Source organism: Scomber japonicus, chromosome 19 (assembly GCF_027409825.1).
Source record: "Scomber japonicus isolate fScoJap1 chromosome 19, fScoJap1.pri, whole genome shotgun sequence".
Classification (NCBI taxonomy): Eukaryota; Metazoa; Chordata; class Actinopteri; order Scombriformes; family Scombridae; genus Scomber; species Scomber japonicus.
In genome coordinates this window covers 11,330,877-11,354,390 of record NC_070596.1, presented here as the reverse complement: position 1 = coordinate 11,354,390, position 23,514 = coordinate 11,330,877, and the positions used below count along the sequence as shown (strand labels likewise).

At 38.3% G+C, this 23,514-nt stretch overlaps 1 protein-coding gene across 1 annotated transcript in view; it reads left to right on the top strand.

Annotated features, from left to right (window-relative positions):
* plppr1 (phospholipid phosphatase related 1) overlaps positions 1-23,514 on the top strand; it is a 58,742-nt gene that overhangs the window by 21,084 nt on the left and 14,144 nt on the right. Inside the window, exons 2-3 of the mRNA XM_053340182.1 lie at positions 7,491-7,679; positions 15,022-15,154. Coding sequence (XP_053196157.1) covers positions 7,491-7,679; positions 15,022-15,154 — 322 coding nt within the window. The remainder of the gene's footprint in view (positions 1-7,490; positions 7,680-15,021; positions 15,155-23,514) is intronic.

Sequence of the window (23,514 nt, the reverse complement as noted above, 5' to 3'; positions counted from 1 at the left end):
GACAACCAAGGACTGTGTCCACAAGGTTCTTGACAGGTATGTTTCGACTAAGGATGTGCACATTTACCTGGATACTTGGATATCCAAGTAGATAATCTGCTATTTGTTTACTAACTATTAACTGGTTAACCGAGGATTATTTCTTTGACGGCGATGCCGGGTGTATATTTGGTCTCTTTCTCATCTAAAAGCAGGAAATTTCAGCCTTTACACTGACCTGTTTGTAAGGTTGGCTTACCCAGAAGAAGAAAATTACTCTAAATGCCCCTCCCTAGTTTCTACATGAAGAATTAATTTTGTGTTTAATGTTTGAATATGTAATAATGTTTGAGTATGGAAAGGCGGTTTGTCTCAAAGGGCTAAATGGCATCATCATAACATACTCTATACCTATTCTGAGTATGCAATAACGAGTGAAAATTAAATTAAATGTTCACAACACAATGCATTGTATAGACCTGCAGCCCTTTATCTGTTATCCCTGCATATATTGTTCAAATTGATTTATAGATGTATTCTGTTTTCCTTTAGACTCTTCACTAATGGCCTGATGAGCCACTTTAATATGAAGGGCAAGGGTAAAAAGGGGAAGAAAGGACTTGAAAACAGTCAAATCTACAGAGCAATTCAAGGTAAGCCTATATTTCATGTTGACAATAAGGGAGTCAACAAGGGAAATTCTTTTTTCTATTTTCTAATTTGCTTTCAACACAGCTAGCCTGCTTGTGTGTATATTTGTGGGGATGGGAGGTTTGGGATTTTCAGTGTTTTGTATTTTGTTTTTATCCTCTGTGAGGCACTTTGTGCTACAATTGTATGAAAACTGCCATATAAATAAAGTTGATTTGATTTTAAAAATACCCCTCATTTGTAATAACCTCCTCCTTATTGACCTCTGAAAATGTCCAGCCCAGCTTGAGGTCTCGGTTTTAAAATCTGGCCCCACTGAATTTGTAATTGAATAGCCCTGGCCTAGTTTATATGTTGAAGGGAAGAGCATTTTGGTCCTGCCAATCTCTAGATAATTGCAAACATTACAACATGAAAACATTTCCTTCCTCATTGACATTTAAAATACAATGCCAACTGTTTATAATGGCAGATGGTTTTTGATGCATAGCAACATTTTTGCTTACAGATATGCAGACTTGGTGTGTGACAGCTGATTGCCTGTGCAAGTTTCTTATCATTTTTCTTTATCTACTTGCAGATGGAGTCATGCAATTTGACAGTAACGCCACGGAGGAAATAATAAGGAGCCACGTGGCAGAACACCTAAAGCATGCTCCACAAAGGAGGGGAGGGGCGGGCTTCATAGACACTCAAGAACACTAAGACACTAAGAATAAAAATTGTGTTTGTACAGTATATGTGTTTGTATATTTTTACATGTTTATACTGCCTGCTGTTAATGCTGTTGCTAATTGTTGTTATTTAGATATGTGTGTATATATATATTTTACAAGTTTATACTGCCTGCTGTTAATGCTGTTGCTAATTGTTGTTATTTAGATATGTGTGTATATATATATTTTACAAGTTTATACTGCCTGCTGTTAATGCTGTTGCTAATTGTTGTTATTTAGATATGTGTGTATATATATATTTTACAAGTTTATACTGCCTGCTGTTAATGCTGTTGCTAATTGTTGTTATTTAGATATGTGTGTATATATATATTTTACAAGTTTATACTGCCTGCTGTTAATGCTGTTGCTAATTGACTTTTGTAATTAAAAATGGGTGACAGAACAGTCAGGATTGGCTTGTGATCTGTTTTACTGTACCAGTTAATTTTACTGTAGTGTCATTTGGTTATGCATAGGAACTAAACCAGTAAAGGAAAAAGGTCTAATATAAGTTATAATTTGACGTAGAAAAGACGTCACAACGACCATATTTGGACGTCACAACGACCATATTTGGACGTCAAATAGCCCTCATACGGCGGTCCTGTGGACGTTCACAAGATGTCGGTTTAAATTTTGACGTAGAAAAGACGTCGTCAATGACCTCATTTCGACCACATTTGGACTAAAAATAGACCTTGTACGGCGGTCCTCTGGACGTCAATACTGGACGTCCGTTAGACGTCAGAAAAAGACGTCGTCTGGAGTAACAGTCTGCACCTTCAGGGGACCAAAATTAGACGTCCAAAAATGACTTAGAAAAGACGTCGTTTGGACGTCTCTTTGCTCAGTGGGAGGTACCACACAGAAACTTTTAGAAAGGTCTATGAAGGTCCTTCTAGTGACTACAGAAGCTTCTTAGGACTCTCAGTGTTACCAGCATGGACACGGAGAGTCTGACAGCAGCTGCTCATGACTGGTTAGCTCCTACTACCAGCGCTAAGGAATTATTCATGCTAACGTTACATTGAGTCGTGGTCAGTTGCATTTATAAAATATGTTTGGATGGCGGGAACTAGCAGAATTTTGATGTGTAGTTATCCTCTAAGTAAGCAGACTGAATTGGTAATGTTAATTACACAGCAGCAATACAATGTCTATGGTGTGCTAGCATTATTAGCCACCATGGTTAGAAGAAGCAAAAATGTTTATAATGAACTAATCAAGGTGAGTTTTATTCCTTGTGAATTCAACATTAAATTTGTTAGAGAAAGACTGTTATTTCTTGCTTTTAAAGGCTAGATTGTCTCACTTTAAAAGAGGATTTTGAGATTTGAATGTGTTAGAGACCTTCAGCAGGCTTTGTCTAATTGATTCATAAATGGAGGCAGTAAGAAATTCTTGCCCCACCGAAGTGATATACATTCCCAGAAGGCACTGACAGCATGTTAAAACTTTACAGAGGTAGATGTCTGCATCAAAATGCCCTGCCAGACTCTTGGGTAAAAGTGGTAAATTGTACCCTCCAAGGGAGAAGGATAATGGCATGCTGCAGTAACTTTGTATAACCATTTTACGACAGCCAGCCTTGTCAGTCTGCCCTTCACACAGCTAATGCAGCATGACACGGGCTGGGTAGTGGATATAATAGAGCCACAAGTTAAGCTTTAAAAAGAAAAAGGGACACTTGTCCAGGTGTAGAAGTGTCACAGAAAAGCCAGCTCATGAAAAAGTCACAGAAATGGAATGCGGCCTCTAGGCATTAAGACTGCACCACTATTTTCTCTTCAGTAGAGCTGGCACACTTCAACATCTTTATCAAAAGGTAATTATAGGGCTGCCTGACTCAGAGCCAAGTAAGGACTGCAGCAGTACAGTATAGGAGAGACAAGAGAAAAGTCGAATCAGATCAGACTGAACAAGCTGAAATTGCTTGTCTCTGGTGGCCTGTTTTTGGTCATTTGCTCCATTCCGATGACTCTTATCATGTCTAATGGCTCAGGTTGTTTATGAGTTCCTATGATTTATGGTGTGTAGAGGAAGATGGAGGTGTGGTGGTTGAGTGATAGAAGACATATTTGAGCTTTTATAGAGACCTAGAGGAGAGAATCTCATTGGGAGGAATGTAGTACAGAAGAAATGGTCCAGAACTTGCTCAAGGGTATTTTGACGTTCCCAACTAGCCCATTACTGTGTACTAGCAACCCTAACTGCTGAAACCAGCCTGGTGAATTCATACTATATATTTAGGTTGCTGTTGGATGGAGCCTGAGGCAAGCTTTGCTCTTTTTTATTCAAATGCAAATAAGGTGAAGGTCAAAGTAAATGAAATCACAGTAGTATTCTACAAACATGCTCTACTATACACCCCTCTAATTAATCTGTCCAAGCTATTTTCAGGTGTTTTCTTGTAAACATGACATCCTTAGGTACGTGATCTCACAAGGTATTACATGGCATTTCTGCGAGCAAAGGATTTTACATATTTTTCAGAGCAGGGCTATGAATAATATGTTAGCCGATTACCCTGTTGGAACCTGTTAGTGGAACAACCAGAAATATTGAAATGATATCCTATCTGTCTGTCTGTCCCTAATTTTGGATGTTGTGTGTGGATAAGCTATATGTATTGGGGCTTTTTGCATGACTCGAAACCCTGAAAATGTAATTTCTATTCATCTTGACTGGCTTTACTGTGCTTTCTGCTGTTAGTATATCAGCGATGTGGCTAGATATGGGGTGCAACCAGGTATTATGGTTCCTCAGTGCACTAGTGGTTAATACATGTGATCTGTGTAAAAAGTGTTCTTCGTAGCAGGGTGCCTCTGTAATAACAGGATGAAGCAAAAAATAATGCTAACTACCTTAGTGTTATTCATAAGAGATGGCATAGAAACCAATGAAGCACACACACACAAATACACAGGCACACACACTAGACATCTCAGCAGGGCCATCTGTCGCAGGACTATATTTGCCAGGTTTTTCTCCTGTCCTCTGTAAATACAGTTGCTTTCTTGTCTTTTCTGTCTACAACCCACTGGCCATATTGTCCAGTCTAGTTCACACAATTTACATATTCTGCCATGGATAAAGTAGCATTAAATAATAGTTAGTTCTGGTCAGACAATTGGAAATTACATATTGCTGATATTCAGTTAAAACAGCATTAACAGGTTTTTATTATTTTAATTGTGGATGACTGAACCCAATATTAACAGCTGATCTGACCAACAGTAGGAACAGCTAATATTCCTAAACCCACTGAAAATTATGGACGGTGGTAACAACTTAATTTTAACTAACTAATTGATATTGCTTAACTCAATAATAGCCACTGCACAACATGGCATCTTTTGATTAGACAAACTTCATGCGACATAGTCATAAGGAACACAAAACATTTTCTCCAAATATCAGATCTGATTTACTTCATACACTGACATTTGAAGAATATTTGAACAAGAGAATTATTTTAGGCTGTTCCAGGTACTGAAGCAAACTCCTGAAAAGGGAACTTAAAATAACTGTCTAGTGCCAACTTTGTGCATTCATAATGAGGTAGCTTAGGAGACAAATTATAATTTGCTAATTAAATACTTGAAGTAAAAATGAACAGTCTGATACAGGGTTCTTGCAAATGTGAGTTATTGTGACTCTGAAACAGTTTGAGATGCAGCTTGTGAAGTGTAGTCTCACGTTCATGAGGGTAGTTACTGATGCTAATGTTAACATGCAGCTTGTCATTACATTTCTACTGTCATGCGCAGAAGGAGTCAATATTTATATGATAGAAAAGCCACTGATTTGTTGATCTGATATGACTTCTCACAAAATTAATAATAGCATTAATTAAACTGTTTTTTCAAAAGTTTTGCTGAATATGAAAACAGCCACAGTTATTGCTAAAATATGTAGTGATATGTGTAAATAGTATGAATAGAAACTACAGAAGTTCCACAACAACAATCTAGTTGCAATGTTTCATTAGAAATTTAAAGAAAGAAAGAAATTGACTCTCTGATAGGCTATGCAATTAATCAAATTTAATTTAGTTACAAACTTAGCTTGCAATTATGAGAAAAGGATAATCAAGATAAATAGTGCATTTTTGTTTTTGCAATAATACTCACATTTTGTAGACAGGCAGAGCGGAGCTCTTCCTCAGCACGAAATATGTCAAATGTTCACTGGTGGAAAACTGACTTATTTAGACATCTACAGTCTACATTGTTGTATTATTATTTGATCCACAAGGACTCTTCACCCTGCGTAATGATCTCTCCTGACATCCAGCCGTTCAGCAACATGTTTCCTCTGTCTGCAGTCTGTCATTGTGCTCATGCTTACTGGTAGAAATCTGATTTTAAACCTGGTTAAGCGTATACATGACAGAGAAATCAGTGTGCTCTGAGGAGTAAAATCTACCTGTGGAAACCAGGTTTCTCTAATACTATACTCACAAAGCATGTTTTTCATTCACATAACATTCAAGAAATCAGCTTTCTGGAGAAAACAGACTGTAAACTGGTTATTCAAGTGCATGTAAACACACTGCAGGATAATACAAGCCAGTGATTTCTATTTAAGATGTCCAATAAATGCATGATGTCCCCAAAGTGGATGAGGAATCGTGTTTAATAACTGTGATCTCAATATTGACTATTGATTATGATTTTGCCATAATCAAGCAGCCTTAGTCCTGCAGCTCAATGCCATCAAAGGAGCCAGAATGTGAACTGAAAACTTGGTTTAGTAGCCAGATTTTTTAGGCTGTAGGGTGACAGACATGTGTGTCCAAGCCATATTTTTTCTTTTTTGCTGTTAATCACACTTCTAAATGATTGCCATCTGGCTCATGCTGTCTATGATGTCTTGGATACAGTATTTTAAGTTGTGTGTGTGTGACTTTTAAAAGACCAATAAACTAAACTCTAAAAGCACACAGTGTTTTCACAAACACATTCATCTTCTCACTTTGAGTTAGCAGAAAATAATTATATTAATTAATACAAACTGTTTGTTGTAAAAGCAAACACCCTTCTGTGATGGCTCATAAATTAAAAATCAATTTATAATGTCAGAGCAAGATATTGAGGAGAATTATTTCCCTGTATGCATGTGCCGAGACTTCCCTTTGAGGCAACGCTGATGCTTTAGCAGTGACATAGTGACACCTGGTGTTGGAAAGATGTATTAAAAATTGTTGGCTTCACCATGTTTCACAGCAAACTCAAGATACTACTTTACTTATCACTTATCACTGCTACAAGATATTTGCACATTTCCAAAATTTGGCAAATTGCAGTTTTTTAGCAAAGGTGAAAGAACATTACTTCACATAACATGTTGAATCGTGTGTATTTAAGTAATAATCTGATAGTTTATGGATTCCCACACGATCAATATAAGCAACTTATTCTGTCTCTTTCCCACAGGGGTCAGAAGTCAGACTCTTTTTTTCTTTTATCTAGCTCCATAGCTTTTAAATAAAAAAAACATCTCAAAACTCCAGCATAATGCCAGCAGTTTGGCTAGACTGGCAGCAGTATGGGCATATTAGCGGCTGAATGGTACAAATGCAGAAACCACATGAAAAAGACAAAAAAAAAAAAAAAAAAGTGTGTGTGTGTGTGTTATATTCTGTATACCGGTGTTGGTTGTCGTTATAAATGACTTAAGATACCATACATGGGAAAAAATAAATAAAAAACCTAAATTGCCTGCAGCTGATTCTGGAAAGAGAGCGAAAGGAGGCCAGAGACAAAAGATGATGTTAGAGGGATAAAAGGATGAGGGGGTGAGGGAGGAGAGGAGGTGGTAAGTGATGGTGGTGGGTGCTTGTTCACGACCACAGTTAGCATGAAACAGAGAGAGAAAGAGAAGGAGAGAGAGAAAGAAATGTGGTTTTGGAGGATGTATGCAGTTGTTTTGTATTAAAACCTGTCAGAAAGACATCACGACTAAGAGAGAACAGGGATGATGTTCGGGGGGGTTCAAGGAAATCGACTTTCTAACTACTAATAACTGAACCAAGGAGGACAACCTTTATTTCTGTTCTGTGGATGTACAACTAACAACTCTCTCCTCAACTTTCTCTACCCTCTTCCTCCATCTCGCTCCAACATGTTTTTCTTCCAGCTTGTCATCATGTCCGGCACGGTGTTGTTGGCCTACTACATGGAGTGCACGGATCTGTTCAGCGTCCATGTGCAGGGTTTCTTCTGTAATGATGCTGACCTGATGAAGCCATACCCCGGCATGGAGGAGTCCAGCTTCATCCCCCCTCTCATCCTGTACTGCGTGGTGGCTGCTGCTCCCACAGCTATAGTAAGTAATTCTCTTTTTGTGTGTATTTTCACAGCAGTATAGAGGACAACTTTTATAATTTTATGATTTTTTGCTGCATGCTGGAGTGTAAACCGCACTCATTAAATGTGGCCTGCCTGTGTTTACTCAGTCTTGCCAATTTCCTCTAGAACAGCAAAGTAACCACTACTGAAACTTATTATAGTACAGACTTCGCTTACTGCAAATATATGCTTCTAATTTTACATTTAAGTTTAACATTATAGTCAGGGTTGAGATTCAGCTATGTAGTGTGGTTGTCCCTATATCCAGTCTCTCTGCCAAAAATGTCAAGGAAAACTATTTGACTTAAGACTGTTTTCATATCTTTTTATAGGTCAGTTGATCACATTGGCACTGATTTTACAGACTGAACTTTTGGCTCTGTTCTTTGATCTTAATACTGTATCTCTTTGACTGGCTAGTCGCTGTCTCGCACTACAAGACATCAAAGCTCCATGTAACCAGTGAAGAGTAAAAGTAAGAAAGGCACGCGTTACAAGATGCAGTGGTTATGCAGGCTTGAGGATGTTTTCCCATTCATCAGCCAGGCCTGTTGGGTGAAAGTGTATTTGACATAATTTTTCAATATCAATAGGGCTTGTTACATTAAAAAAAACCCAGACAGAAGGTGTGTAATTACACAAATAAATTATAAGCGTGCGTGTATGTAGTGTGTTAACACTAGAAAAGTGACAAAATGAAGTACACTCTTGTAAAACAACAAATCTTTTGTGCAGAGCCAAACCAACAATGAATTGATCCTACTTACTTAAGCATTGTATGTGTATATATCATATTCCTCTGTGCCATAGATTTCAGCTGTTGTTCAAAAACTATTAAAAACATCAGTGAGGCACACAGCTGCACCAGGTTACACATGTTCCTCTTTGTACTGAAGTCCTTTGAGAATTTTTACAATGTAGCACATAGTCAATGAGCTAGTGAAACGCTGTAAACAGTCGCGCATGTGGTTTGATGTTATTGGAACCTGGAGTCTACATGGCGGTCTACAGCACAGAAAAAGAAGATATATCAGGTACTGGATACACACACATAATACTTGTAATCAGGATCATTTCATTGTTGGTTTGACTCTGCACATGAGAAAAATATTTAAAGTTGTGACGTATCCTTTAACTGGCAGTGAGATTCCAAAGTTGCAGTGTGACTGATGTCCAACCTTGCACTTACTGCATAATTTCTTGTTTGTACACAACTTTTTTTGTGTACTTGCTATTAAAACAGTATTCTACGTATATGTATGCTACTGTGAAGAATTAGTATGTAGTATGGATTTTGGACACCAACAAACTAGCATAAATAGACTCTTTACATGACTTTCCTTGATGAGATGACATTCAATTTGACTTGTCATAGATGGAAAATCACAGGTGTAATTAATTGTGAACGATCATTGATCACTGTCAACTGTTAATAATGGTTGTAAGTATGTTGGCCAGCCATGTGAATGACCCAGCGTCCATGGTGGAAGGGCCCAGAAACCAGTAAAGGTTAAGTGCAGCCTAGTTGTGTTTTTCTTAAAATTAGAAGTCAAAACATCTGCTGTGGAAGCTATTAACCAAGCTGTGGATGTTTAAACCTGAGTTGTGGATGTCTTTGAACATACTGTAGGACATGATACAAATGCCTAATACAGCAGTAGCAGCATACAGCCAGCAGGTGTCACATTTGCTCCATGCTTGTTGACTGAAACTCAGCAAACCAGACCAGACATTAAATAACTCTAGACCCCTTGGTCAGGTCTTTGCATTTGTCTGTTTAATATTCTAATTTCTATTTTCACATTTGACACGGGGCATATGTGAAGGATAACATGAGTCAATCCCAGAACATGTTTTGCAGCCATATTAAAGGGTGCAATGATGTCTCTCCAGATGTGATGTTATTTGTACAGGATGCTTTAAAATTCAACCCATCACCTTTGACTTTAGTGTGTGTTATCTGTGGATTCAGATTTGTAAAACAGAAAATACTGCAACAAGCTAACTGTAAGAATATTGTATTGTCCAAATAGCTTTAAGTTGAAAGTTGGTGTGACATTGACAAAATGATCCAATCAAAATGCTATTAACCTAAATAATTAGACTGCACCATACTTCTTATTGCTATAATCATTATTATTATATTATATTATCACATCCACCGTAGTCAGATCTGTAAGTATCCCACAATATTAAAATAATTCACATTTTGACTTGGTCAGCTGTAGTCATTTTTACTGTGTCGCTGTGGTTCACCAAAATCTAAAGCATGTGTAGTTGCCAGCTAACTGTAGCTAAAGAGTGCATGGAGAGTTCATCGGGCATTTGAATTAAAACCGCAAGAATTAGGGATTTGGCTGGTGGTGTGTAATTCAATAATTCTGTTCATTCACTTCAGTATGTACTATAGTCTGTCTTTCATTGTCACAGGTCATTATGAGAGAAACACAAATGTACAAATTAGACCCTCATTTTTTGTGGTCTGTGTCATCTGAAAACCGAGCCAACCAATCAGCTAAATATTTCCGCTCCAATCAGCATTCCCTTCCCTTGTCTTTTCCTCAATATGGGTGCTTATACATTTAGCATGAGAAGTTTGAAAATACAAATGATATTTTGCTTCAGGTGAGCTCACTGTCACAAAATAGTAATGTTCGATTAAGGAATTATCCGTTTTTCACAAAATGATTTCCTGGCATCAAAACCAACTCAGAGCAGCAGTGATAAACAGGTCAAGGTTAGTACTCCTGCAGGTTCTTAGGTGTTAAGGCAAACCGCTGTGCAGCATGGAAAAGCTTTTAGCAGTGTTCTGTTCTTACCTCCCTGATGTCTTCCTTTTCTATTATGACTTCAAGAGGCACTTAATCATGGATGTGATGTTGTTAAAGATGTCTGCGTCCTGGACACATGCCACCCATTTTATTTGTAATGAGATATTACTGTTCTCCTGCTTAATTTGTATCTCGCCGTTTTTTGTTTAGTGTCTAGGACACTTCGTTCTTTAGCTCTCAGGCTTTAAGCATTGAGTGCTGTTAGAGGTATGTTAGGCCAAAGTAAAAACTGAATTATTGTCACTTTCAAACACATGCTCCCGCTGTAACTAACTGGTGTACAGATGCATCAGCAGTCCATAGTGTTATAAACCTGTACACACACACACACACACACACACACACACACACACACACACACACACACACACACACACACACACACACACACACACACACACACACACACACACACACACACACACAAACACACAAACACAAAATAAAAAATAATAAATTGGTTCAAAATCTAGAAGAGTGCTCCGATTGGCCTGGAAATGTGACAGACAGTATTATTTACAGCTGATTTGGTGAGAGTGCATCTATGTGGAGTTTTGACAGAGTCTTCTGCACTGATTACATAACAAATAAAAAAAAAAAAAAGGATGCTTAGTCAATATACACTGATTGGAAAGTGTAATTACAGTGTAAGTATAAGTACATAGTAAAGACAAAACATGTCAGAAAATATTAGGTTTTATGTGTCTTTTCACTTTTGGTTTTCTTTTTATCAGTGAGGTCATGTCTCTCAGAGTGTCAGTGTTTCGCTTTTGGGAGTAGTTTCATCTAAAACTAATTAAATCCTAATAAGATCCATCCTTTTTTCCTTGTTCTTGCCCATCCCTGGTCAGACATCCCTCCTCAGAGTGTGCTGTGTAAGCAGCTGAAGTTTTGTTTAACACTGCTGCTCATATCCATCTATTTCCTCTCTCATATAAAGAGTGTGGCCTTTGCATTTCATCACATAGCAGTCTATTTATCCATCTGTATGTTACCAAACTTTTTAATTGTGCCCTTTGAGAGTGCTGTGTCAGGTGCAAAAATGTGTGCTTGACACTGTAGACCACTCTGTCTCCACATGCATCATAAACCAAGGAAGCAGCCAATCAGAATTAATGATGACAGGGCTGGGATGTTGGCCAATTAGCTTGGAGGCAGTAATTTATGCAGAGTGTTCCACATGGCTGGACCAATGGGAGGCTGTGGAGGTTAGGTGGGTGGCATTTCCGCAATGGTCTGTAAACCTGTTCAGTCATAGACATGAATCAGAGAGTCAGTCCCTCACCTTCAGAGCAAAGATAATGAAAGCGTGATGATGTTCTTGTCAAGTGTGGATCCAAAAGAAACAGGCCACTGATTAACATTAAGACTGAGCACAAACCTGACTGTGTAAGAGACAGTTGGGAAAAGTTGAAGAAGAGAGGACTGTGTTGAAGTTAATGGGAAATCCCTGACTCCTCTCATGACATACAAAGTCAGTGCACTGTTTTCCATACCTAGTTAAGTCCATAAGGGCTAATTCCACTTCTTTTGTACAGTATGTGTATCTTGGTAGAAATACTAAAACAATGATTGTTCCATTAAGAAGAGATTAGCTTAATGATAAGCATTGTTAATATGTTTTGGTCACTTTGAGGCAGCAGAACAGCAGCTGTTATAAAGGCTTAAAAAAACTCCTTTTCAACTGTATAGATGTTAAATGACGTATGTGTTAGCAAAATGTTAGCTATTGACATATCGAGCAGACACGGAGCAATGTTAGTATTCATTTGGTGTCAAGTTTCTTCTCTTTTTAGCTTTGTGTAAAGTATCTGGGTCATAAGCAGCTAAATGCTAAATCATATTCCCAAGCTAGTTGCCAACTTTGCCAACTCTGTCATTCGATGTGGGGCAGGTACATCATGGTGGGTGTACTGATGCTTGTTTTCTTTAAAAAAAGCTTCCTGCTGCTTCAGGAAATTAAATAGTCAGTGTGACTGAACCAAAACAATAAAAGGTTGTGGGTCCTAAAACACCCAAAATGAGCTAAAAGGCGCTCAGACGGACTGCAGAGCTAGGTGATAATTCTGTGGCGACACCTTTCACATTATACATAGTCATTTCATCCTTTATTTATAAAAATATTGATTATTGCATCTTAAAAATAACTTTTGGTTTGAGGGTGTTTCAGCCTACAGTGTTATGCTCAGCAGTGATGTCACTTGCTCATCCCTCCTTAGCCTGACCCAGATTCCACCATTAATATGTCATTAATCAACCATAAATGAATAAAGTTTCCAAAATATGAAGATTGTCTGTGTTTTTTTGTTTTATATAATTTTATATCATTGTAAATGAAATGTCACATCTCTCTCTAGGATCTTGTGATGGACATTTCTCACCATTTCTTGACGTGTAACAGGATAAATGATTTAAAAAACTGATGAGACCTTGGTAGGAAATTAATTTAGTCTTTCCAGAATGCATGTGTTGACTATTTTCAAACATACTTTACTCAACTTGTATTGCGGAGATTTGTTTTGGTTAAAATTTGGGGAAAAAAAGATCATAATATAACATAAACAGCTTGTCAACTGTAAGAATTTAAGTTTACTGTCGCCTCAGGCTGCACAGTTGATTGTTTTTCTCAAAAAGGATCTACTTTTAGCAGTTCATTATGGCAGAAAGAGCCATGAATCATTTATAGCTTTCCACATGGGACAGTTGTTATATTTAATGCATATGTGGGAAAAATGTAAATAAGGTGAAATGCAAAAAAAGGGTACTCCTAAATACTGCAGGCAGTGCTCTGTCTGCCTTTTTAATGTCATAAATACAGTATTATATGGGCTTAAAAGGGTATGAACTATAAGGGTATTGATGGATGGGTCAGTGTTATTGAGATAGTACATGAACCAGAAGTATTTTCTTTTTGTTCCACATCATGTACTTTTTCTGTATTTAATATTTAACCTTTTTATTTTCTGCTCTGACATCACACTGTGTCACTTGAATGCCAAGTTGTTTGTCAGTTTTGTGACACGGCACATTTAGAGATAATTGTTTCCGCCGGTTTTCATGACATTTTCATAAAAAGGAGTCTGGGCTTTACATGAGTTGAAAGAAGACGGTCAATCGGCGGTAGCTAACCTTTCCAGTGCTGAAGCAGACTCTTGTGAGACAAATACTTTGAGGCTAGTTGCTTGAAAGTTGTATAATCATCATTTAGACAAAACATTACAGAGCACTGATTAGCAGCTGTGGATGAGCTGACCAGGAACTGATTTTGAATTAAGTTAATTTTGCCAAAGATAAGCAGTCACCAGAAAAAGCTACACTTAAGGTCCCAAAACTGACCTGCATTATAGATGTAGCTACAGTGACATGGATCTGTAGGAAGATGACATGTCCTGTGACTCTTGACATAACAAGGAATACATAATTAAAAGAAAACATGTTTTTGTGGATGCTTTGCATATATATGTTACCAACAAATTCCAAAGTAAATAATTTGTTGACTCTAATTATGTAATATACATGTGATGCTCAGGGCAGCCCATTAATCATTGTGTTTACATTTAGAGTATGGAATTATACTGTTACACAAGCCTTTCTTCTAGGCCACGACCAAACTACGTGGTACAAGTTCCTTGACTTTTAGAGTTAAGGTCTATGTGAGGATAAATGCCTTTCTTTTTTGGTGATGTTTCTAGGTCATTAAACATTAGAAGATGGATGTTTCTGTCATGATGCATTTGATGATTGCTGCGTTCTGTATTTGCATGCTCTATGTCAGTCATTGTTCTGGGTAAAAATATTAATTTGACTTCCCTTCCAGACATAGCTAAATCCAGTACAAAGCTTTAAAACATTCATAACTGTGTCTTCTTCCAGTCCTTCTTTCTTTTTTTTCTTTTTGAACATCACAACATCAGTCACTCTTCCTATGCCTTGCCACAATGAAAAAAATAGATTAGGGTTGCATTCACAGAGGCATGTTGATGATGAAAAACCATTTGCGAGGGATGGAGAAAGTTTTCTTACCTATCCTGGGGCTCAAAACAAACTCTTTTGTGAACACACATACACACATACTAGAGGCAAAAGCCACATGTGTGCACACATATGCACTTCCTTTATACACAAATTCTCACTCACTCACAAACACACATATTTTTGTAGCAGCCTGCCTTATCCAAGGCGGCTGGCAACGACTTTCATTTTCTGTGTCCAGCAGCACTTTTTCCATTAGTCCTGATGTAATGTCCACACTATAATGGACCTGAAGAAAGGCTGCATTAAGACACAGTGGTTTATGTACACAGGCTAGACTGGGGCAAAATGTTCCTCTGCCCTATAATGTGATGCCCAACTGATTTTTTTTTTCTCTCCTCTTCGTGTTTGTGTGTTTTGTTTGCTTTCTCTTTGTTTCTATCTCACTCTCCTCTTGTATCTGCTTCTTTCTTGGGCTTTTTCTGTGTGTTTCTCTGTGTGCGCATGCACATGTAGATCTTCATTGGAGAGGTGTCCATGTACGTGATGAAATCCACGCGGGAAGCTCTGTTGGCCCAGGAGAAAACCATTGTAACAGGAGACTGTTGTTACCTCAACCCTCTTATCCGTCGCATCATACGCTTCATAGGTAAGAAGGTACTCAAAATCGCCCCAAGCCCTGCCATTTGATGGTATCCAGTAGCTGACAGGTCAGGAACACGATAACTTAAAGAACATGCATGCGCACGACAAAAAAATGTTACAAGTACACATGGATGCAAAATCAGAATTACTGTTCTTGCAACACTTTTTAGCCCTTAAGTCAAAAAGAATATACAAGCATTATGACATTTGGAGCAGAATGCAACCTTCTTTTTTTTCTTCAAATATGACTGCTTTGTTCTAATTTAGATTTTGTATGTCATGTGTAACATTAACCATTTTTCAAATTTAAAATGGTATAATGTTTTGAATGGGACTCTGGTTGTAACACCTTTGCTAAACTTCCATTTAGTTACATTTGTTAGTGACGGATGAGGAGGAGGATGTTCTCAGACCACATGATGGAGAACATCCTCCATCAATTGGGATTTGTTGGTCCCCTCATAGCCCATGTCATCCAACATGTGACCCTGCTTGTTAGTGTGTTGCCTTCAAAAAGGCAAAAAGAAATGACATATTCGTCTGATGATTGTGACTGACTGCAACATAACACGTCCCATCTGTTTTTGCCTCATCGCACATCTCAGTGCAGTTCAGTTCCGTACAAAGACTCATATTAATTGAATATGTCATTTGACTTTTTTTTGTAGCTAAGCAATATGAATGAAGTGACATGGTTCAAGTGACTGCTTTTAAATTTTCTTTTGTTCAGTCTTGGATTATGTTAAATTAAAGTTCAATATTCTTATTATTCTATATTTCATGTAGTACAAGACCGTAGAAGCACTGTTTATGGTTAATAGCTCAGTAAATCTTGAATCTGCAACAGTGGTTTCCTATCATGATTGTTTATGTAGCTTTCAACCATGAAGCGACATGATGTATGTCATTGCTAAGCTGACAGCTGAATGTCAGAGTTGTCAATCATCTTTGAGGGCAGCTTCAAAGCAAAAGGCTACTGATGTGGTCAGTGACACATGATTTAGTGCACTCAGTTCAACTTGAGGATTTGGTGTTAAAGATGCAACAAAAACTTCTAACAGATTGTAAAAGACTTCAGGTTGGATGATACTGAAACACTAATCTATCTCACAGAGGGATAGAAAGGAAAAAGAGGGTGGTCCTCAATGAGGAATGCAAGCAACAAACTAACAAACATGGTGATCAAGCAGCCAAAGTTCCCATGACCTGTGAATGACATGATAAATGACTGGATCAGCCATTTTTCTCTTGTGTCAGAGACAAGTCGATGCAGAACAGTGAAGGATGAAATGAGAATGATGAATGCTGGGAGCAAGAAATTAAACCATATAAATTTGGAGACCATCTTAACCATTTTTTCTACTCATATCTCTGCTTCAGTCTGTTTAACCCTAATCTAACCTTTATTTCTACCAACATGTGTTGATTTGAGCTTGGTCATGTTTTTAGCTCTAGATTTTGATCTGTTGTTGTTGTTGTTGTTGTTGTTTATTACTTGTGGAAAAAGTGCAACACACACTGCTCATGTAGCATTGTACCTCTTGGCTTCTATGCTGACACAAGAAATAGTGAAGGACTGAAAGTTGGGAATTGGGTTGGAGCAAATGTGATACACGTTTTGCTGTTTTGAGATGCGGTGTGTTGCATCGAAAAATAAAAATCTGTGTAATTTATGGTAAAAAATATGATGACAATATATAAGACATTATATTATGCTATTTAGGCAACCGCAAATGTCATTGTTGAGAACAGTTTTTTGTTTGCTGTAAATGACTATGAAAAAAACATATAGTACCTACCTGTTGCCTTGATGCTGGTTTCTTCTATTTGTGTATGAAGCTGTTAGCGCCAAGTGTGCAACTGGAGGAAGATCGACTGACTGAAGTTTAAGTTGTGCTTAAATCTACCTACCATTTGCTACACTGAACTATACTACTAATTAGCCTTGACAAGACAGGTGTTTGTGTCATGGGGTCGAGCCTTGACTGAGGACAGGTGGGACAGAGTCTCATACAGACATGATACGATGTTTAGGAAACTGGAACTTTGAGCAGTGTCATCAGTTCTGCTTTAAGATTTTGTTGTCGATCAGGTGTTCATTGTGGACCGATATGATCCTCTCTACAGCCAGAAAAAAAGAAAACAAAGAAAGCATTAATAATAATCATCATCATCTTTGCACACAGTTGCAAAGTGCTAAAGATAAAACAACAACAACAACAAAAAGATGATATGATGAATGAAGGGTTTGTAACATTTTTCACCCTAAAAATATGATTTCAGGAGCCGCTTAAAACAGTTAACAGATTAAGCAGATCAAATAGACAAAGCGAGAAAACACACAGCCACCTTTTGGATTTAAAGTGAGAATAAGGGACAGTCATAAGTCCTTGATCAGACATTCTGGGAGGCTGACTGCTACAGTAGGGCTCAACAGCTCGTGAATAATAAAGAAACATCAAGAGGCAGTTCCCACTGTGCTGTACAGTACAGGTTTGTACTGCTTTCCACATCTTCTGAACCAGATTACCAGACCGACAGAACATTTAGAACCTAGCCGAGCTGTCCAAGTCAGCTCTTCAATGCCAAGACCACCTGACCTGCTCTCAGTGTGCCATGACAGAGTGCCCTGCCATCAGCCAGTGTGTCTACTGACCTGTTAAAGTGCTGTCTAGCATTGCAGTTCACCAGAGGCATTGTCTGTGAAGTACTGGGCCAGTCGTCAGCAAATTCATAGTGAATGAATGTCCTCAAAGACCAAAATATTCTTTCTATACCGACTCAGTTGCTGATCATTTTGTTCATTTACCTATTTCAATACTGAGCATTACACTACAATATGCTGATTTCCACCAGTTGTTATTGTATTGTTTTTACAGTTTTTGTATTTCCAGCCTAGTTGAATATATCTCTTATATATCCATTTTATTTAGACCATGTACATACCATGAATGTATAATAATTACATTGTGTCTTTTGTGTCAGTGAATGTGTTGTTAATATTAATTTCCAAACCCATATTCAGTACAACTGCAAGAAATAAGACTGAAAACTTTTGTATTGTGATGTTCCAAGTTCAGATGATGATCAGAAAGAACACCAAGACTATTAGAGGAGGTTCTGATGTTCCTAGTATAATGAATAACATCTTAAGCAAAGCAGTCTGTCAATCATAAGGACCTCTGTTATGTCTGAGCTAAGATGGGAATTTGAGACATCCAATCACTGATACAAGCGAGGCAGTCATGAAGGATTGTGAAAATTCCCGTGATAATAGCTACTAGTGGAAGAGTTAAGCAAGTGGCCAAAAGGTAGCATGTATAAAATGAATAGGATTGGTCCAAGATCGGTCCTTCAGGAGCTCCACATATAAGGGTAGCAGACACATACAGCACACATAATTATTGATATGAACATTAATAGGTAGGGGAAAAAACATTTAAGGGCTGTACAAGTTCAGAAGCCCATCAATTTAATGTTCTCATTGGTGCTGAGTGCTGATAACTCTGAATCAGAGTGCTGGCCACCCTGCATGCCTGCAAAGTTGGCAGCCTTGCATTCTTCAGCTTCACTGTGCTCAGGAGAAAGTTAAATGGTTTTGTAGTGTTTAAAATTTGGCTGAGGAGTTAGAGGAATTATCAATGTAAATGTTGAAATCTATTGAAAAATGTAGCAGTAAAAAGGATCTTCTAAACAACTGCAATGCTCCCATCACAGCATGTGGACCTCAGGGCACAGGCTAAGAATAAAAGATTTATTCAACAGTGATCAAATATTGAATGTGCTCAAAACAACTCAAGAAAGGGACTTGGATGGGTTAGACAGGCAAAAAGTTGAAGTGACATTAGATTATGCAATGCCTAGATTCATGCAGTCCTTTAAGTCAACAACTGCATACACTGTTTGAACATGAAAGGGCTATACAATGCTTACAAAAGGATTAACCAAAAGTCTTCTGTTGTTAAATTAATGTACAATGAACTGTACAACCACTTACCACTATTTATCCTAGGAGAAGCTTCTTAGATCTTAGCAATGCCATCACCCTTTACCTACTCTTAAAAGTGTCACAAAACCACTGAAACAAAGGCTTTAAACTCAAATGCATGGATAGCCAAGATGCTCTGTAAACTCCCTGCTAGCATAAAAGATTGTTAGAAATGAACTGCTCTTATTGTTTAAGTAATTGTTAGGTATTGGTGGAATTACTATCTTAAAACATCAAAGAAAACTGTTGTGAATGTCAATGGTTAACAGCTCAGGTACAATAAGTATATATTGTCCCATATAGCTGGTGTTGTGTAAGAGTTCAGTCTTAACGGCTCAGTTGGATAAATCCATCTTTAACATGTCTCTCTCTACTTGTGATCAGAGAGATATACGATGAGGGTGAGGACTCTAGTTCACTGACAGTTGCTTCTTGTTTTTCTTTGTTTCAACTTGCCGACCTGCCAACCTTGGCAAAATATTTTGAGTATCACTTGTGTCGTGCAGCTTTTTTCGCAGACTTTTGCAACTCCATTGCTTTGCACACAGTAATTTCCCCATTCACTGGCTGGAAATCGGTTATAAAAAAAACAGTAAAACCTATATTTTTGATTACAATACCTATTAATGAACAAATATAGACAATGAATTATTTCTGATACTGATTTAATTAAAATTATTTTAATATGTATTTCATTAAAATAGTAATAATTTATTTTGTATATTGCAATAGGTGTTTGTATTTTCAAGAATGTAATAATTAAATTGGCTTACAGCACATAAGCACACATCACCGGGGCTAATTTATATATTACCTGCAGCTCCCTGGTGGCTTATGTCCACATCATCATTGCACACTGTGCAAAATGCATGATATGGAACTCTAAAGGGTCGGAAGCATGGCCACTATTCTTGATATTTACTACAAAACTTCTGGGGGACATAGACCCTCTTCTTTTTGGCAGGTCTGCTGCCCTGTCCCTCCCTGTCTTTTCCTTCCTCATCTGCCATGATGGTGGCAGAGTGGTAAAGTTGCTACAAAAGATTTGTTGGCTACATGTTTAAACTGTATAAATAATCACATTCTTCTTTATATACAGGTCTACTCTATCTGCAATGGATATATAAAGGCTAAAATACACACACACCTCCCAGTAATTTCTCTTCTTTTTTCAATGGCGCATTGGGGTCATTAGAGGAACATGAGCGATAGATTTGCTAGGAAAAAACTTTTTTTCACTTAGTCTTAGGCTTGAATGTTTTCACAGTGAAAGTAACGTTATTAACGGTTCACATTTACCAAAAGCTGGCAGGTCTGCTGACACACACAGACACAGACAATTTACCTTTTTAGTTTACCTTCCTAACAGGGAACAGGGAGGGAGGCAGAGGGCAGGAAGGGGAGCAAGGATGTTACGTTATAGGTTCGGCAGACTTGTTATTCTCCGCTACTCTACAATAATTGGTTGAAACTGCTTCACCACGCTTCTGCATCGTGCTGTCAGACATGAGTACTGCACATGCAATTTTCCCACAGAACTCACATGTCGTACCAGCGTATTTAGATGTCAAATTGCGTACCTGCTACGCAAAATTCATACAGGTTGGCAGGTCTGAACTTGTGTTCTCTTCTCTGGATGATAAAAAGAACAACTTCATAAACACAAGAATTCATAATCAACCACATACAGAACATAGAAAATATATTTCTTTACCTTTTGAAGGAACTCAAGTGTGGAGTCCAGATCCATGGGATTGTAGATATTGAGGCAGTAATAGCTTCCAGACATCAAACAGATGGTAGAGATGAAGGTGGGGATTCGGTCATTCACAACCTCGCGGTCTACACTCAGCGTGAAGTGCCTTGAGGCATAGCGGGAGGTTCCTGCAACAAAGGTACAGGTAGAAAATAATTAACAACACACCAGCCATTACAAACCAAAAGTTGTCTTAAAAAGTTTTAGTTTTGGTTTTTCCTCATCCAGGGAAGCTGACAGGTCAAACTTGGAGGATCAATTACACTCGTATGGAGGAGAAAATACCACTGGTAGAACCACAACATCATCAAACTACTACTTACATTAACTTAGGCAGTAAAACTGAATATCAATTTACCACATACAATCATGCATGGTGCCATGGGAGAAGGAGCACAATATCCTTGACATGGTGTTAGCAACCCTCCAACGATCCTCTTCAGCTGAAAAACTTTCTGCATAAATGGTTCTCATGAAGTCCAGAAACCCCACCACACAACAATGCTCTGAGTGATACCCCAGTGAGCTCTTGGACTGTCATGCCAGTCTCCTGGAAGAAAAAAGGCCTCTCCTCCATTACGGATTGCACATCTGGTCCCTTGTTTATCTCTTTACGTCAGGGGTAGTAGGTGCAGTTCATACAAGTCTTTAAGAGTAATTAATAATTTTGTCTTTCTCTTCCTTTTGGCTCTCTGGTGTCTCACTTACTGGCATGAATTCCCTGTCCAGCTTTGTGCAGCTATGTGTCCTAAACAGCTGCTCTTTGTTTGGCTGGGATTTCTTCTGTTACATCCTCATCTGACCCCTGTTTGCACTTCATAATCTTTGGTACTGAAGACCGCTTCAGATTTTCAATTCTAACTGTAACTGTTTGACCAGTGAGTGATATCCTGGTCCCACCACATCACCTTCTATGACATCTTGCAGTGACTGTGCATACTTGGCAACCATGTTTTGGCTCCTTCTGTGGAGGCTTGTTTACTGGGAGAAGCAAAGGCATTTATCATCTCAGAAACAACAATCTGGATCATTTCTCTCTGTAACTGTGGACTTGGCCTTTTCTACCTCTCCAAACACTGCATCAAGGCCTCAGGAAACTTCTTCCATGGAATCTGGAAGCTGTTATCCTAATCTGCAGCGGTAATCAGGCAGCTGGGCGAGGGGGAGGGCGAGAATGAGGAGCACGTTGAACAAATTTGAGAGCTTAATGCCAACTGGCTGTGAATTTCAATGTTTTGAGCTGTAAAACAAAAAATAATGAAATTAGCTAAATGTATTGAATTATGTGTTATCCTTTTTTATACTTAAAAATAAATTTTGGCAAAATGTACTCACTGATTTGTTTCCAGCCAACCACCAATTTTCTCGCTTGAATTGGTCTCAGTGCTGAAAGCAGATCAGCTTCCTGGATGAAGTGAGAATCCTCAGTGGTCTCCACCCCCAACGATTGTAGTGTCTCCTCTAACGGATCTCAAATTGAGGCTGGGAGGTCTGGCAACACCTTAGTAATGGCACTGCTTATGTTGCTTTTTTCTGCGTCATCCATTTCTGAGTATGACGTGTGAATAAAGTTAACAACAGGCCGACAGCCCGAAACATTCATCAGCTTAACAACACACTGTGCTTCAATGGAACCATTTGATATCCATCCCTCATGTAAGATGAAAATGGATAGAAATCAATCAAGTCACTGATGTTCAGACACTGTATCTTTTCATCATCTTTCCTATATGAGTACTGAGGAAGGAATTCTGCTATGTACATTGACACCATAAAATGAACAGGTTCATTTATTAAATCAAAATAAGCACTACAGTAGTTCACCAAACCCCCCCGAGTCAATGTTCCCTGTGACAAGGAATTATCTCCTTGTATGTTGTTCCCTTATACAGCATTTCTACTGTCACCTTTGTATGAGTGAAATGGAGAACCATCTTTAACTTGCAAGACAGCTTGACCCACTGATCCTGCTAAAAGTTAAACTTGCAATGGGTAGGAAGTTTGTAGTATTGGTATAGCGTTTTATATACTGGTCCCAGGACTGTCATAGTGACGCCCTTACAAAGAAATTGCATACAGCTGTCCCGTCACAAAAATATGGTTAATACATATTTTTGCCATGGAATGAAAGCACTCGTCAAGACTTTCCTTTATCCCGGCTGCGACCCAACCAAGTGAACAAATCAATGCAAATGTCTAAATAAACCAACCACCTAATCATATCTATCTGCCTGCTATTATTGGTAGGTATACATCAATGCCCCAGGTTGGTGACATAACATCAGGGCTGTCTTGTCACCAAGGAGATGGGATTGAACATACTTTCATGCAGGCTGATCACCTGGGAGGAAGAGCACTGGAAAATGCTTAGGGAGGTGGACCAAAACCGGGCCTCGTGGGAGCAAAGGCATTGCGTGGGGACTAGGTCGCAGCACAGGCCAAAAAACAGCAACTAGATCTGCCCATTGCACAGTTGACTTCAGGTGATTTGGATTCATGCCTGGATTTTAGTGTCTGACAAGGCTAGGATAGCAAATAGTGGTGTTTTTCATTATGGTTTAAGTGACCGTTCCTTTGTTTTCTGAACAACCAAGATTAAGAAAAATGTGCTGAACTGTAT